This window comes from Ooceraea biroi, chromosome 1, assembly GCF_003672135.1.
Source record: "Ooceraea biroi isolate clonal line C1 chromosome 1, Obir_v5.4, whole genome shotgun sequence".
Lineage (NCBI taxonomy): Eukaryota > Metazoa > Arthropoda > Insecta > Hymenoptera > Formicidae > Ooceraea > Ooceraea biroi.
In genome coordinates, this window is record NC_039506.1 from 11,665,241 (window position 1) to 11,682,692 (window position 17,452).

Below are 17,452 nucleotides of genomic sequence, written 5' to 3' on the forward strand. Positions count from 1 at the left end.
GCAGTCAGCGAGCGAGATCGTTGTCGTACTTGTGAGGCAGTTTACAGCAGCTCGAGAGACGAGGGGAAGCAGCATGCCGTGAGTGCGCGTGAAACCTCGTGGATGATGTGGTGATACAGTCACGATTACAACGATTTGCTCCTCTTGTGTCTTCATTTACGAGAGTGACATCATTGTATCGCATCCTCGTCTCTTCGTGTTTTTCACATTCGAGTCATTCTTGTCGCTTCTGGATAATCGTCCGAGGGAAGAGCCACGCGATTTCGAATGTTCCGAAATTAACGAGCCTGTGCACATACGAGCACGTATGTATATGTGCACGGACCATAACCTATGTCCCTGGCGCGAATGGTGTGACTGCAGATTGTGCTCGCTGGTGCATGCATAGTATATGAATCGCCTAGGTAATCTCAATTTGAAGGATCTTTCATGGAAGATAGTTGTGCGTGTTCCCGAGGACAGTGCTCGATTTAGGCAGGACAATTCAGGATAACGTCAAGGTAACCAATCCAAAACTATCTAGGGATACTGTCTGAAAGTGGTACAACTTCAAGTTTTTTAATTTCCTCTTCTCAAATAGGCATTTCGCGTTTTGGAAGGTTAAGTTTTCCGACGAGACGTTTCGACGAGAAGACGCCAGGTCAGTGAGTCACGTGGTGTCGCCTATTTCTCAACTCGTGGAGTGTGGCTTTCATCAAAGTATATAAAACATTCAATTTTTATTTTAAATATATCAGATATGTAAATCTAAATATGAAATATTTCACATTGAGCGTATGCATGAGAGTGTTTCAACTTTCTCTCATTATTCTTTAATGAAATTATTGCAAATTAAAATCTATTTCCTTAGTCTTAGTTTCAGTTTTACAGCATTGACATTAAAGTTTCCGAGGGTTATATGATATAATAAAATAATTGTCCTTTATATATTATGGAAATGAAGCGATAAGGTTTTTAAGGAAAAGATGGAAAAAATCTTATTTTAAGCTCATGCATATACTCAATATACATATACATATATATATATATATCATATATACTATATATAAAATATTTAAACTAAATAGTTAAGTATCACATTGTTTCTAAATTAAATCGCAGGTTATGGGAATATTCAAATTTCAAAATGTCTATATAAATGTATATAACTGTTACTCACTGCCAATTAGTATTGGCTAAATTTATTTTTATTAATATAAAATTGTTTTACCATTTTTTACTATTTTATCTATCAAACATTGAATAAAAACACAATAAGTAATTCTCATATTGACAATAGTAGAGCACAGCTGATATATCAAAATACCAGAGCAAAAATATTGCATGTGCAAAAACAGGTAGACATTTTGAATTTGAACATTGTTGTGAGTTTAAGGGCAAGCTGGAGTTGCTAGTGAAAAGTATTGCCAACTGCACACATACATATACAAAAATTAAAGTTTAAATGCTTTTTATAAAAATTTCGCAATTTGTACGCACAAAATTGTGGCGACCACCACTCGGGATAAAATAAGGGAATATAATGAAGCTTTTTGAGGTGACTTTAGAAGCGTAATAAAAGAGAAAAGTATATGTGAAACTCTTGTATGTATGTATAAGTAGGTACAAGATTTTCACATATACTTTTCTTCCTTTATTCTATCCCAAGTGGTGGCCGCTGCAATTTTGTGCGTACAAATTGCTAAACTTTTGTAAAAAGCATTTTATTGTGCAAATGACAGCACCATCACGAAAAAATTCCCTGGTCACTCTAGGATCCCCTTAAGAACATGTAGTTTTAAAACAAACGAAAATTCAGTATCTAATAATTATGTGTAAAATATTATTTTGTTAGTTTAAAAATTTAAAACTGCTCCAAGAATGTTGCAAACAATAGAAATTTCAAATATTTTTTCATTATAAAAAAAAATATTTTTTAAGATACCTTTTATAATATATTCGCATATTTGATATAAAACAATATATTAATATTTATATATTTATATATTTAACAATATATTAATATTTGTGTGCGTGCACCCATGTGTAATATTGAATTGACCAGAGAGTCCATGCCGAGCCCTTAAAATTCAAATGCAAAACTCTGCATTAAGAATTAATACAATTTGCTCAATATTTACTTCATCTAAATAACAAGTACTTTAATTTATATGTATTGTGACAAATATTATAGGTATCCAAAGTATACATAAAATATTTACACTTGACACTTTATATTTTATATAATAATAATTTTACATAATTGTGTACATTTTTTATAAACTTTGCTATTTGTTTTCAGGTTCTTCCATCAATGTCCAGATTGACATCTACCTCCAGCGACTTCGTCTCTTATAATTGAACATGATGCTAATTACCTAACAAATTGGGCTATACAAACCAATTGAATATAAATCCTTCCAGTACCATGTGTAACAAACTATAGAAAACTCATCGAGAATATTTAGGCTATTTAATGATTAGTATATACCTTAGCGTCATCTCTCAACTTAATAGTTATTTCTGCATCGAGAAATACTATTTTCTGCAACAAACCAACCAGAAACTTGATATATATCGATTAACATTATCCAGTGAAGATGACCAGCAAACTGGAGGATGCAGAACAAAAATGGACCTGTGAATATTGCACTTACGAGAATTGGCCTTCCTCCTTAAAGTGTACTATGTGCAGAGGCGCCAAGCCTCTTCTAGGTGAAGACATTTACCGTCTTCGGGATCCCAGCCCCCAAAGAGGCTTCTCCAATGCTGTTGCTTCCGGTCCCGTGCCCCAAATGAGCCCTACAGACAACTTTGCCTCTCAGAATTATAGCCAGAACTTGCCTTCCGCCGGAAAGTGGACCTGCAGCATGTGTACTTACTTGAATTATCAGAATGCTACGCGCTGCGTTCAGTGCGGCAGTCAGAAGGCAGGCGTCAATCAATCCATCAATTCGTTAGCATCAAATTTGCACGAGCATTTGGCGCCGTTGAGATTGGCTGAAGGATCGCCAAATTCAGAAACTAATTCTCAACTGAATTCTTCGCTGATTAATCTGCATCCGGAAAGATTGTACAATATACATCCAGAAAAATGGTCCTGTCACGCGTGTACTTACGAGAATTGGCCGAAAGCAACGAAATGCGTGATGTGCGGTTATCCGAAAGAGAAGGATAAGCGAGACAAGAGTATCCATGGAAACGTAGGAGTAATTTTGCCAAGTCCTGAGAGAGACCATAGTCAAAGGGGTTTGCCGTCGCCTCCACACGCGCCCTATATTCACCAAACACAGAGAGAAGATAATCTAGCGATAGGAAGGAGGTGAGTATAGGAATTATATTTTTCGTATTTTACACATATTAAATGGCATGGAAGTATTATATATTGTAAACATCTTTGCCATATTTACAATATTTTTAGGTAATTACACGCCGTTAATCAATGCACCTGTAATAGCAATAGGTGTACATATTGTACATAGAATATTAATTAAAATATGTTATTTAAAATAATTACGTGTGATTTTCATGAGGTAAAATTATGGAAATGCAATTACAAATTTACTGTTTAATGATCTGTTTTTTAGAGGTCCACATAGGTATACGGATAGCCGAAATGACAGTCTATCTACTCCTCAATCTCCAAATAACTGTGATTACGAACGTCGATTGAAGCAGCTAAGACGTCATACCGATTGGTGTTGGTTGAATGCTTGTCTCGGCATCGTCGAGGGTGATAATACACCCGTGGAGGCTTATTTAGCAAGCGGTGGTAATCCTGCCCGTCAATTGACACATTCTGAGGTTTTACTCCTCAACAGAAGCAGCGCGTTTGACGTCGGGCATACCTTGGTGCACTTGGCTATTAGGTAAGCTGAAATATTTAAAAATTTAGTAACTTAATAAATGATATATTATGTCTTATTTTATTATATTTAAATAACGTGATTGAACAAATTAATAAATATCAATACGTAAAAGGAATTTTTTTATTGTCGACAGATTAAATGAAATTTCGAAATGTAGCAAAATATTCGACGATAAAACAAGGAAGAGACGCGGGATATATAAAGATTAATTAATCATCACAGAATAAAACTGAAAATATAGAAAATATGGTTAGAATGATTAAAATAAGGAAAAGGGAGAATTTTCTTTGTTTTTAAAAAACAAAGTCTGGATAACTATTGCAAAATTATTTCTGTTGATGTAAACTTATTTTTCCTTTTTAAAAACAGTTTTTTTTTATTAATAATTAGATATTTTATTAAAATTGTCTATATATAGGATGTCCCAAAAGTACTGATAATGATTTTAAGAGAAGATTCTAAAACAAAAATGTGATTACGAAAATGTCGAGACTATAAATTTGAAATGGCAAGGAATTATAGTCTATTCAGAGTCAATGACAGAGCTGAAATTTTGTTCGCTCAGGTATGTCAAAGTGTCATACAGCACAGATGTTTCCGAACGAAGATGTTTTGACAACATTGAAATATGCATTAATAATTTCATTGAGAAACTCTTTTTCTTTTTATGCGTTGCATATATGTACATTGCATACGCATAGATAGATTAAAATTAACCAAATATAATGGTAACAAAGCTATCAAAGTCATTATTATATGTGAGCGCGCAAAATTTCAGTTCTGTCATTGGTGAACTGTAATCGCTTTCCACTTAAAAGTTATAAAATCCTGTACCGTTTTGTAACGACTTTGCAATAATTATCCAGATATCAATTTTTAAAAAAAGTAGCAAATGAGCACGCGGTGAAATGGTAAACAGAATTGTAAACGTGTAGCAAAGGGAAGGACAACGCCGGCGCCGCTAGTATTTTATTTTAATATTTTCTAGTAAGCTGTTATCGTATCTAGAGCGCCTCGCCGCGTGAAACGCGTTATTTGCCAATTTTCTCTCCTAAGTAAATTTTGTTATGATTAATAAATTTGATTTGATTTTTCATGATTAAAAGAAACAAGCTTTGTCAGAAAGTATATGGAAATATTTTGTAAATCACATATCTTGATAATATAATTGGAATTTTGGCAGGTTTCAAAGGGAAGACATCCTGGCAACGTTGTTATCGCAAATAGAGGGCTCTGGTTCAGGAGTGAAAAGGGTACCGAGCTATGTCGCACCAGATCTTGCGGGACAAATACGTCGGCATGTCACGAACAGTATACGTTTACGCAAGGGCTCGTTTTCATGTTATTTTGTCACTGATATGGCTACCTTTGCGTTACCAGCCGAGGTATTGTTTTAATACACACAACTCTATAATTTTGACCTTTTTAATTCGAAATATTTTCAATCTGTTCATATTTGCTCGTTCAAATACTTTAAGGTTGAGGATTTACCGAGCATTGTACAAGAACAAATGTTAGAAGAATTGTTAGATAAAGAAGCTCAGCAGCAACTGGAAGGTGGTGGCGACGAACCGCCAGCTTTAAACTGGTCCTTGGAAATTACGGAACGATTAGGCAGCCGCTTACACGCCCTTTGGAACCGATCAGCCGGAGATTGCCTTTTAGATTCAGCTATGCAGGCGACCTGGGGTGTTTTTGATAGGGACAACGCTCTAAGAAGGGCGCTGGCCGACACTCTGCAACAAGCCGGGCAATTGTAGGTTTTTTTTATTGAACTTTGGTATAACGTTTTGTATAAAAAGTAGTATTGTTTAATTGTTAATTCTTTGAGGACGGAATAGTGCAACACTGAATTATCTATGGCCGGGCTCAGCTAGTAATAATACAATACACTGTGGCACTGTGTGATTTTTCTGTCATATTAAACTTAACGCCGGACGTATGCCGCATGTATGCCGAAAGAATTAAATTAAATAAATAAACTTGAAATTTATAATTAAACATTTTATAAGCGAGAGGAATGAGAGGTTCTTAGTATTTATTATACTGATGTGACATTTCTAATTTTTTAGATTAATATTATTAAATAGAATTATTAGATAAAGAGAGATTAATAAATTCTGAAATTTATTAGTTCTTAAACTAATTTGTTAACTTTTTACTTAATGAGAATTTTATTTGTTTATTTATATAATTAGAACGAATTTTAAATTATAAGTAATATTATTGTAAAATAAAATATTATTTTAGCTTTTACCCTCGTTGGAGAGAATACGAAGCCTCGCAGGCAGCTAGAATGTTGGATTTTACTTTAGAAGAAACACAATGGCAAGAAGACTGGGAGAGTTTGTTGGCAACGGCTGCTCAACCTGGAAGCGCGTTAGAACAATTGCATGTATTTGCCCTCGCGCATATTTTAAGACGACCTATTATTGTGTATGGAGTCAAGTATGTCAAGAGTTTTCGCGGTGAAGATATAGGTAAGTTTAATAAAAAAAAGCACACCTTTTTTTACTTGATAAGTAATTAATTATTAATTTCCATATCTAAATAAAAATTAATCTCATTGAGTTAGAATCCTGAAATAGGATCGATCGATTTTCGTTATTTTGTGCAGGCTATGCGAGATTTGAGGGTGTGTATCTCCCTCTCTTGTGGGAACCTTCATTCTGTATCCGTTCGCCGATTGCTCTGGGTTACACTCGTGGCCACTTTACGGCGCTCGTCCCAATTGAGCCATATGCCTCATCCAGAATACCACCCCTTGCAGCTCATGGTGTAGTGAGCGGCAACAACAGTCCTCTTGAGCAACTGCAAATTCAGATGCAGACTACTTTTATGCCTTTGATGGACCGTGAGCACAAGCTTCTGCCAATACATTTTCTTACAGCGGATGAGATCGGTCATGAGGAATCTATTTATAAAGAATGGTTAGATGTATGTAGAACTGAGGGTGGAATTCTCGTTGCACAGCAGAAACTTCATAAGAGACCGTTACTCGTGGCGCAGATGCTGGAAGAATGGCTGAATCACTATCGTAGATTAGCGTAAGTACTTGGTAACTTGGTTTTGATCCATTTAATCTCTTATTAAAATACTTAAAACTTTTAAATATGTCAAATAGATTATCGGGAAATGGATCGAAAGTTGCAATTATAACTTATTTTTATTACTCTCTCATGGTATATAAAGTTATTTTACTTTTAAAATTTTATTATGAATTTATTATTTATTTTATTATGATTTCTCTCTCCTTCCCCCCTCTCTCTCTAAGTTCTTTTCGTCTTCCTCTCTCCTTTCTTCCTCTCTTTCTTTGCTCTTTTTTAATTAAAAATTGCTATAACGGCCACTAACACATTCTCTGCCGCGTGTACCATTTTGTACACACTGACATTCATTTTCAGGTCAAGTGATATTTTTATCATTGGTAGATAAAGTGCAAGAATATAATTGTTGGTATCGCTATTACATGCTTTATGATGTTTGTTAGTTTCACGATTTGCTCTACTAAAAAATATAATAAATTTCCAGCGCACAAAAAACGACAAATAGATAATCTTTACATATTTATCTATAACATGTTTTTGCTACACATGCCCTGAAAATGACAACTACTCAAAAACGACTGAGCAGGGAACGTGCTAAATTGAACAGAATCTTCAAAATCAGTTTATATTCTTTGTAAATAAAGTATTTTTTATTTAAGCATTGTTTGAATTAGGATTCTTTCTTCTAATGTCACAGTCAAACCAACGAAGCACCCTTCTCGAGACCACCAACATTACAAGATTATAGCAGCGATGGTGATACCGAGGACGAGTAACTAATAAGTAGTAATAGTAATTATTCACGCATTGACACGAGAAGCATTATGTTCTCACAAGTCTATCTTTGATGGGATTAGCAAATTATAAAAAAGAAAAAGTGAAGGTTGTATGTATTTTATTTTGTGAACTTGATAAATGAAACAAACACACACACGCACACACACACACAACACAACACAACACAACACAACACACAACACATAACAACAACGATAACACACATACACAGAAGGTGTGCGTGCGGTATGTGCTATGCGCACATGTGTATGCGTGTGCATTCAGTGGCAATGTACTTTTAAAATCGAATTATTATGTATCAGGTATCCTGTATAAAAATTGCAAAGTTTGTTCAGACGTTTACGAGTAAACATTTACGTGAATTGGATACTTCCGTAATTAATTTCTTCATCATTGATCAAAATTTTCCGGTTTAAAAAAGTCATGTATTTATTTCAAATTGTTAGTAAAATAATCGTTCTAGACACTTTCTTAATTGGTGAATGCGATTACGATTTAGCAATCTTCTTCATCAGAAGAAGTATTTTTCAACATATTTTCTTTCTTTCTGTACACGTGTGCGTGCGTGCGTGTGTATGTATGTGTCTGTGTGTGCGCGCGTGCGCGTGTTGTATGAAAGTATATGGAAATATTAGATTACATATAAATAAGCGTTGTACAATTCATTGTCTGAAACGGAAGTGGAGAGGAGATTGCGTTTGTTATACATTGTCGTTCGCATAACAGAAATTTAAATATTAGGCTATTAAAGAACATTTTTTTAACAAATACTCTGTACAAATATAAATGTGTGCGAGAGAATTTAGAGTAATTTTTTTCTTGCGAAAATGCGGAATCTTGTAAAAGCAGAAGAAGTTTTCGAATATTCTATTTGCATTCTAGTATTGCAATGAACAAAATGATGCAGGATGTTACTTAATATGATTATTTTCATGCCAATTTTCCCTAAATAAAATAATGGAGAATGTTGATGCACCGATGCTATTTAAAATTATTGTACAATATGATACTTATTTAAAGATGTATTATTTATAAAAAGACTTTAATCTATAAATTATCTTTAAAAATTTTCTTGAAGATTAAGTTAGAAGGTTAGTTAAAAATTAATATATATTTAATTTTTAATTGTTAACTAGAGAAGATAAATTATATTCTGTCGCGAAAATTTATTAAATTGTTTTATATTATTTATATTAGAGATTCCTAAGTATCATTCGTATTTGCTAATTTTACATTTAAGTGGCAAAACATTACATTATGGCAATTAGTAATTTAATAATATAACTCTTCTGTATTTGAAAACTCTGTTATTGAGATTTAATATAAGGCACTCTGTATGATCACGCAAATAAAATGTGATCCTCGATGATGATAATCTAGAAAGGTTAACAAATTTAATGTATAATTGTTTCCAACTTTTTTCATTTGTTACAATAGTTATAATAGTTGCATTAAAAAATTCAAACAGCTCAAATGTATGTAGAACGTTCTGCCCTCTATCAACAGAGATTGTGTGGCTTTGTGTTTATCTTCTTGATATAGTGTGTTGATACAAAAAATAATTAATACACTTTAAAAGTTACAAAAGCTTTTTGTCCTCTATGCGAAAATAGATTCTTCTTTATGCGAGAAAATGTAACATATAATACATTTTTGTTACACGTTGAATTCTTTGCACTGTGTTAAATATTATATTAGCTAATACTTTACGAACTTTTATAAAAAAGCGATGAGGAAGAAATTAAAAAGGAATCCATAGCATACATAATTTTAAGTACTAGAATTACTTTATTGACATGTAATAGCAAGTATAGATATCTATATATATATATACGCGCACACACACGCGCGTGCACGCACGCACGTACGCATGCACGTACGCACGCATGCACGCACGCACGCACTCACGCACGCACGCACGCACGCACTCACGCACGCACATGACACATATAATAATGCATTATAGTGAACTAATGAGTGATTGTAAGAAATCCTTAATCAAAAAAGTACAAAAGATTACTAGAATGTTTCTTCGGAAACGGAACTTCCTTATCTTCGTTTTTCGACGTAATAATAATCTTTGTTTCTACTAACTTTCGTAACAAGTAATATCTAGTCCTTTTTGCATATTTGCTTTATATCGCGATTAATTTCTTGCGCATTATTGCGTGATCGAAAATCCATGTAGCAAAATTAACAAGAAAGACTCGAAAGAGGTGGGAACCGGCATTTTGAGAAACTGGTATCATTTGGTCGAAATCAGATTTAAAGTTATCTATTAGATTTTAATCTTTTAATTTCTAAAATGCCATCTTTCATTGAAATTGAAACTTAAAAGTATATTTGCAGAGATATAAAATGTAAATTTTTAAATATAAAATATATAAGTGTGTAAAAATATTTTATCTCTGTTGTTTTCTTATATTTATACACGAGGAATTACTCTCTTTTTCACAATCTGTATCGGGATTGATTTTTGCTATGCTTTATATGCTATGAAGTAGAAAATAAAAGAAAATAATTTCTTCAATTAATTTGTATTGCCGCAAGAAAAAGAAAAAATTTTTCGATTCTATATTTACATAAATCACAGAGTTATTTCAATAAATTAAAATTGTCTTTTTTTGTCTTTTATTTTTTCATTATCCTCCCGAACAATTAGATTCTCTTCCCTCTTCCCCCTTCCTTCTTTCCTTCTTTTCTTCGTCTTTCTCTCTATCTCTCCCTCTCTATTTCTTATGATGATAATTATGTATGACAAACTTTTCAAGTGAGTCGTCAAAATTACATTGGTTTCCGATTTAAAAGACATAACAAATATAAATTAATTTGCAGCGTCATATTTGTGAAAAAGATGAAGTTTATTATTACCATTGTTATTATTAATAATATATAGTACATCGACGATCATTTCCATTATTATTATCATCATTAAGACACTAACTGTATAATAAATCCGTTATTTATAAGGTCCATATTACATACCAACTTGTATCTAGAACAAACTTCATAAAACAATTATAGATATAGACCATTCTTGTTTTAAACTTTTTCGTTACAAAAGGATGGTAATATTGGATTTTACATAAAAAAACAATAAGGCTCTTCTTCGATTATTTGACATTAAGTATTTAACAAATATTAGATGCAAAGTAGTTGGTTGTTCTTTTTTGAAGAAATTGAACATTTATTCATGTTTTTTTTTGAGAGAGGATTCGTTAACTGCTCGATGGATGGAGGAAAGTATTAGAAAATAATGACAAATATTCAAAGAGTTGACATGTGTTTTTATTGTTTTGTAATAAAGGCTGAATTTCTTCAAAAAAGCACTGAATTAACTTGTACATCTAATAGTTAATATTATCTTTAATAATATTTATAGTAATATGTGAGTAATGTTTATAATACTAATAGAAATGTGCATGCATAATAATCTAATGAGACATAACATTATACGTGTGTATGTGTGTGTGTGTGTACACGCGTGCGTAAAATATATCAATTTAAATTGTGTATATCTTATTTGAATTTGATAATAGAAATAACTGAAGTTATTATTAATATTATTAAGTCATATTGAACTTTAACATATATATACTGATTTTTAATGGGTACGATAAATTCATTTGACAGTGTAGGAAGAATTGTAAAAAAAGATTAAATATAACGATGCTCGTTGGAAATTGGAATTTTTTTCTCTTAGGCAAGTAATTTTTTTCTAATTTTCGATGTCAGAATTTGTTCTCGGTAGATGATAAAATGATAATAAATTTTAAGAATTTTAATCAAGCAGGTAGATAAGAATAATGTTTAGATCTACGAATATATATAAACAAAAAGCAAATTTGGGTCTTTTTTACACGATATTTTTTTATACGTTTTTTCACAGTAACATGGATTTTTTAACACGTTTTATTCACAATTACACGAGTTTTTTAACACGTTTTATTTACATTTACACGTTTTTTTCATACGTTTTACTTACTTTTATATAGTTTTTTTTTCACACGTTGTACTTACTTTTACACGGATCGCAAAAAATGTCATGAAAATCACGCATATCCTGTACGAATATTTAAAATTCTTCTTTTCTTAAGAGGTTAGACCGTCCCTGAGGCCCGAAAATTATGCCTAACTTTGACTATTTATAACGAGGAAAGAATTTGCTGTTCGAAAAATCTGTTTAGAGGATGACTTTATTATACATATATTGAAGAGTATAAAAGTATAAAAGAGAAAAGTATTTATGAAAATCTTGTGCATACTTATACATACATACAAGATTTTCATAAATAATTTTCTCTTTTATTACACTTCTAAAATCACTTCTAAAAGCTTCATTATATTCCTTTATTTTGTCCCGAGTGTGGATGGGTGCAATTTTGTGCGTACAACTTGCCAAATTTTTATATTAAGCATTTTTTTGTGCAAATGGCAGCACCATCGCGAAGAAATTCCCTGGTCACTCCAGCATCCCCTTAAATAGTGTACTATACAGTGGAACTGTGTTTGTTTATTAATTTTCCTAAAACACATACAATAAGTCCCAGCAAACACGGGTATATAACTGTTACATTACCGTAATAAAACGGAATGTAACACGCAATATCACATAGATGTACTATGTTATATACACGTTACGAGTAATTTCCTACTCACATAAATTACAGTAATATAACAGTAATGTAATATACACATAACATATTATATACTCTTAACAAAGTTAGAATAATTATACATATAACATACATATAATCGAGAGGGCTCCGTTTGCCTACATTCCCAATTGCCTACAGCTTCGTTTGCCTACAACATTTTGCCGACAGCTCCGATTGCCGACATTCCCGATCGCCTACAGAGCGATTGCGTACAAGCGCTATTGCACACAAGTAATAATTAAAAATACGAATGTACGTTTGCGCACATGACATTATTGCGCGCATACATATTGCACACATGACTTTATTGTACACAAGAAATAAGAAAGTTGCATTATCATTTTGTACACATGACTTCATTGCGCACATGTATATTGCGCACATGGCATATTGCACACATAGCTTTATTGCGCACATACACATTGCACACATGACTGTATTGCGCACATACACATTGCACACATGGCTTTATTGTGCACATACACATTGCACACAACTTTATTGCGCACATACACATTGCACACATGACTTTATTGCATACATGAAATAAGGGATAATGTTCCGAAAACGACTTACCTCCGATTTCGATGAAACTTGGTACAAACCTTCCTTTTTGGTCAAAATGAAAGCCCTTAAAAGGATTTTGTGCGACTAATATGGAAAGATCATTTTTCACCATCAAATACCAGAAAGAGTATACGAGGCGCCCTAAACGAGGTATGACAGGTTTCTATAAAAAATTGAATATTTCTATGCAAAGTAGGATGCTTTTATTTAGATTATGGGAAGATTAAGTTAAAAATAACCTAACCCAACCCAACCCCGATTTTTTATTTAAGGTCATCCTTCGTCTTGCAAAGTACATGCGTGGATACCGTGTGTTCCGCCCCCCTTACGGGGGGCTCCACTACTGTTAAAAATAACCTAACCCAACCCAACCCCGATTTTTTATTTAAAATCGTACTTCGTCTTGTTCATCTTTTATTGCAAATAATTACCCTCCTTTCATATAATCTAACTCAATTCATAACTTCTTTCATATAACATAATAATAAGAGTATATAACAGTCAAATTCCAGTTTCTAGTATTTGATGGGGAAAAATGATCTTTCCATATTAGTCGCACAAAATCCTTTTAAGGGCTTTCATTTTGACCAAAATGGAAGGTTTGTACCAAGTTTCATCAAAATCGGAGGTAAGTCGTTTTCGGAACATTATCCCTTATTTTATGTATGCAATAAAATCATGTGTGCAATGTGTATGTGCGCAATAAAGTTGTGTGCAATGTGTATGTGCGCAATAAAGCCATGTGTGCAATATGTATGTGCGCAATAATGTCATGTGTGCAAACGTACATTCGTATTTTTAATTATTACATGTGTGCAATAGCGCTTGTAGGCAATCGCTCTGTAGGCAATCGGGAATATCGGCAATCGGAGCTGTCGGCAAAATGTTGTAGGCAAACGAAGCTGTAGGCAATTGGGAATGTAAGCAAACGGGACCCCCCCATATAATCGTGATGTAAATTATGTAATTGTTATATTACTGTTATATTTTTTGTAACTGAATAGTAACTGTAGAATGAAAATATATATTTTATACATACTAATCCCAGAAAAGGTCTTTGAATTAATTCTAAGCGAGAACAAACTATTTCATTTGCTTTCGCTCGAAATTAATTCAAAGACCTTTCCTGGAATTAGTATGTATAAAATATATAAGTTAATAGAGTAACATATACAATAACAATCGCGCTATAGTTATTATAATGATGCAGTTTTTCCAGAGGAAAATATAAATATTTAATTATTATATTTTGCACTCTAAACATGTACATATAAAATATACACAGCATGTTGTTGCGTGTTATGGAAGCGTTCTCTTTATCCAAGGTAATCTTTTCTAACAGTAACATTAATATTAAAAGTATTCAAAATAAGTATTATATTATAAAGGAAACTAAATATTTGTACATATAATTTTACCAGTATTCTTTAACTTATTGCAGTTAATCTATGCATATGTAAAATGGTAATAGATGCAAAAGTCGCATTGCAAGAATGCAACGCCGAGTCATTTCCACTTCTACGGAGCATTTAGAAATACTTAATTTCATTATCAATCTTTAGAGTTGTGTACATTTGATAATGATAAGCATTACTAAATGTTCCGTAAAAGTGAAGACGACCGGTATTGTATTCTTGCAATGTGACTTTTGCATACATAACCTACTACACCATTTCAATTACATATACATAGGTTAACTGCAATAAGTTAAAGAATACTAGTAAAAATATATGCACAAATAGTTAGTCTTTATAATAATACTTTTAATCAATGTTAGAAATTAAGGATTACCTTGGATAAAGAGAGCACTTCCATACCACGCAACAACACGCTGACACGATGAAAGAACCAGCAAGAACTGAAAAGAACGCAAGGATACCAACAACGAAAAGAGGCAACATTTTAAATATATATGTTATATTCATGTTATAATATATATAATATAAAATGAATATAACATCTCTATATAACACGTTGTATAACATCAAAGTAATAATAACATAGCATTTGTAATATCACGTGTTATGTTCAATTTATATTGCTGTTATATTATTATAACCAGGAAATAACACAGTTATAATAAAGTTTTAAAACAAAGTAATATTACAGTTATAAAAGGAAATTATGTAGCCTCAATATTAATAGTGTATAACAACTGTTATATTACGTGTTACTTCTGAGATATACAATAGTTATATTCTGTGTTTGCTGGGGTATTTATATTAATTGGCTGTCGTCTTTAAGAATATGTACGCACTGCGGTGTTCACCTTGTTGGACAGAGTTAATCTTTATCGGGAAGAGATTTTGGGGTAAAAGATATCCCACACAGCACACTTTATCCTGAGGATATCTCAAATTGTCGCAGATTTACTAAACAATCCCAGAGATATCCAAGTAAGTAGCATCTAGGATATCCCAAAAGGATATCCTTACGATATCCTACTGAAATCTTCGTATCGCGTGATATCGACAGGATATCTGCAGGACATCCGCATGTCAGGATATCATCACACACAAAAGTCTGAAGGACGTCGTAGGGATGTCCACAGGATATAAAATGTCCTTTAGACATCCCTTCGATGTCTCTCGGATATCATTTTGCAATGAATTATATATTATACATAAGAAAGTTGAGAATGTCATAGATATCAAGTAAACGCGTAGCGCGAGACCGCACCGTGAATTTACGCAAGTCGGCGAGCTGCGAGTACCCGAAATTATCAGATCTCAATAACGGGTGAATTGATCAAGTTCTAAGTAGGCTCAACGATAGCTTGGGTATGATTTGCATAAGAAAAATGATCTTATTTTTTCGCTATGTGCCCTACGAGCGGAGATATTGCGATGCAAAGTCCAAAGAAACGTCGTCGTCAACGTCGATTGTTGTACAGTTGCACTTTCTGCCGCAAGAGAGCGCTAGCGATATATCTAGTGTAGCGTTGGCACGAGTGGAGATTTAATAAAGACTCAACGTAATGGTTAATGATAGTTTTATTGGTATCACTCGCGTACACTCGTATAAGCTTGTGTGTGGTTCGGAGGTTTCCGAAGAACTGTGTCGTGTAACAGTAACTGCATAACTAACTAACTAAGGCGAAACTTCGCGCCAAGGAAGTTAAAAGTAACTAGGAGTATGTACAGTCTAGATAGACAACTCAACTAAAAGTGTAATACGGTGTAGTACCAAAAGTGTAAATATAATGTCACCAAATCCCTACACTAGACCTTTGTAGGTTATGATTATAGATCGAGTGAGCAAACAAGGGATTGACAGTGAGTGTATATCACTTGAACACAGTTCACTTGGACACGTTGCAAGTGGACACTGAAAATTGCACACCGTTCGCTTGGACACCGATTCGAAGATCGAATGATCGTTCGGCAAGTTACACAGAATCGCTTTGTATGCGCACGTAGAATTGCCGGCGATATTAATTATGGTCGACAGTATCCGATCTCGGCTTCAACGATAAGAAATCGTTTGAGAGAAGCGGGATTGCACGCTCGTCGACCAGTGCAAGTTCCATACCTTACCCATCGTCATCGTCGCCTACGATTACATTATGCTCATTCTTTAGTCAGTAGGCGACCTAGGCAATGGAATTCTGTACTGTTTAAGGATGAGTCTAGATTTTGCCTTTTTGGCAATGACAGACGAGCCCGAGTTTGGCGACGTCAAGGAGAACGCTATTCCGAAAACTGCAACAGACCGGTTCGAGCTTTTCATGGTGGTTCTGTAATGGTATGGGCAGAAATATCTCGATTTTCACGAACACCTCTTGTAATTATCCCTCCACCAGGATTAACTTCTAGACGATATGTTCATGAAATACTAGAGCCATATGTTCTACCAATTAGAAATCGAATTGGTCAACGATTTCGCCTAGTGCATGACAACGCACGACCGCACACTGCTCGTTACACCCAACAGTTTCTGAGAAACCATCAATTATTGCATCCGCCAATGAGTCCTGATTTGAATCCAATCGAGCATGTTTGGGATATGTTAGAGCGCCAAGTACGCGAAAACTATCCCAACATCGTCGATTTGGCTTCGCTTGTCACAGTTCTTTGCCGAACTTGGCAGCGAATCCTTCAAAGAGCAATACGTCGTTGCATCAATATGCGAAATCAATTGTAAGCAGTCATTTTGAATAGAGGCGGAAATACACGTTATTAAATTCTTTTTAGCGTTAATCACTCCATCTTGCATTAATCACTGATACACTCCACATAATACATACGCACACACACGCACGCACACACACACACACACACACACACACACACAAAACGAAGCGTAAATCCGACCGTGCGACCTCCACGTGGTACGCTTTGGATAAAACTAACGCCGGCGGTTCACAAATTTTTTCAACTTTTGGTAGAAAAGTGTGTACTTTGTTATTGCTGACTTAATAAAGATTAATATAGTGCTCTAGAAATCAATTTTTTAACATTAATGGGTTAATTAACATTATTTTCCATTTTATCTTACTGAAATTTAGCAATTTCTTAGTTTTGTCCCATAAAAC

At 33.6% G+C, this 17,452-nt stretch overlaps 1 protein-coding gene across 1 annotated transcript; it reads left to right on the forward strand.

Annotated features, from left to right (window-relative positions):
• Positions 1 to 8: 8 nt before the first annotated feature.
• On the forward strand, positions 9 to 11,376 carry LOC105284629 (ubiquitin thioesterase trabid). Its single transcript, XM_011348300.3, has 9 exons — positions 9 to 500; positions 581 to 699; positions 2,282 to 3,301; positions 3,567 to 3,848; positions 5,032 to 5,233; positions 5,327 to 5,604; positions 6,099 to 6,328; positions 6,466 to 6,895; positions 7,593 to 11,376. The coding sequence occupies exons 3-9, from the start codon at positions 2,580 to 2,582 to the stop codon at positions 7,669 to 7,671; spliced, it is 2,223 nt and encodes a 740-aa protein (XP_011346602.1). The 5' UTR covers positions 9 to 500; positions 581 to 699; positions 2,282 to 2,579; the 3' UTR covers positions 7,672 to 11,376.
• The last annotated feature ends 6,076 nt before the right edge of the window (positions 11,377 to 17,452 follow it).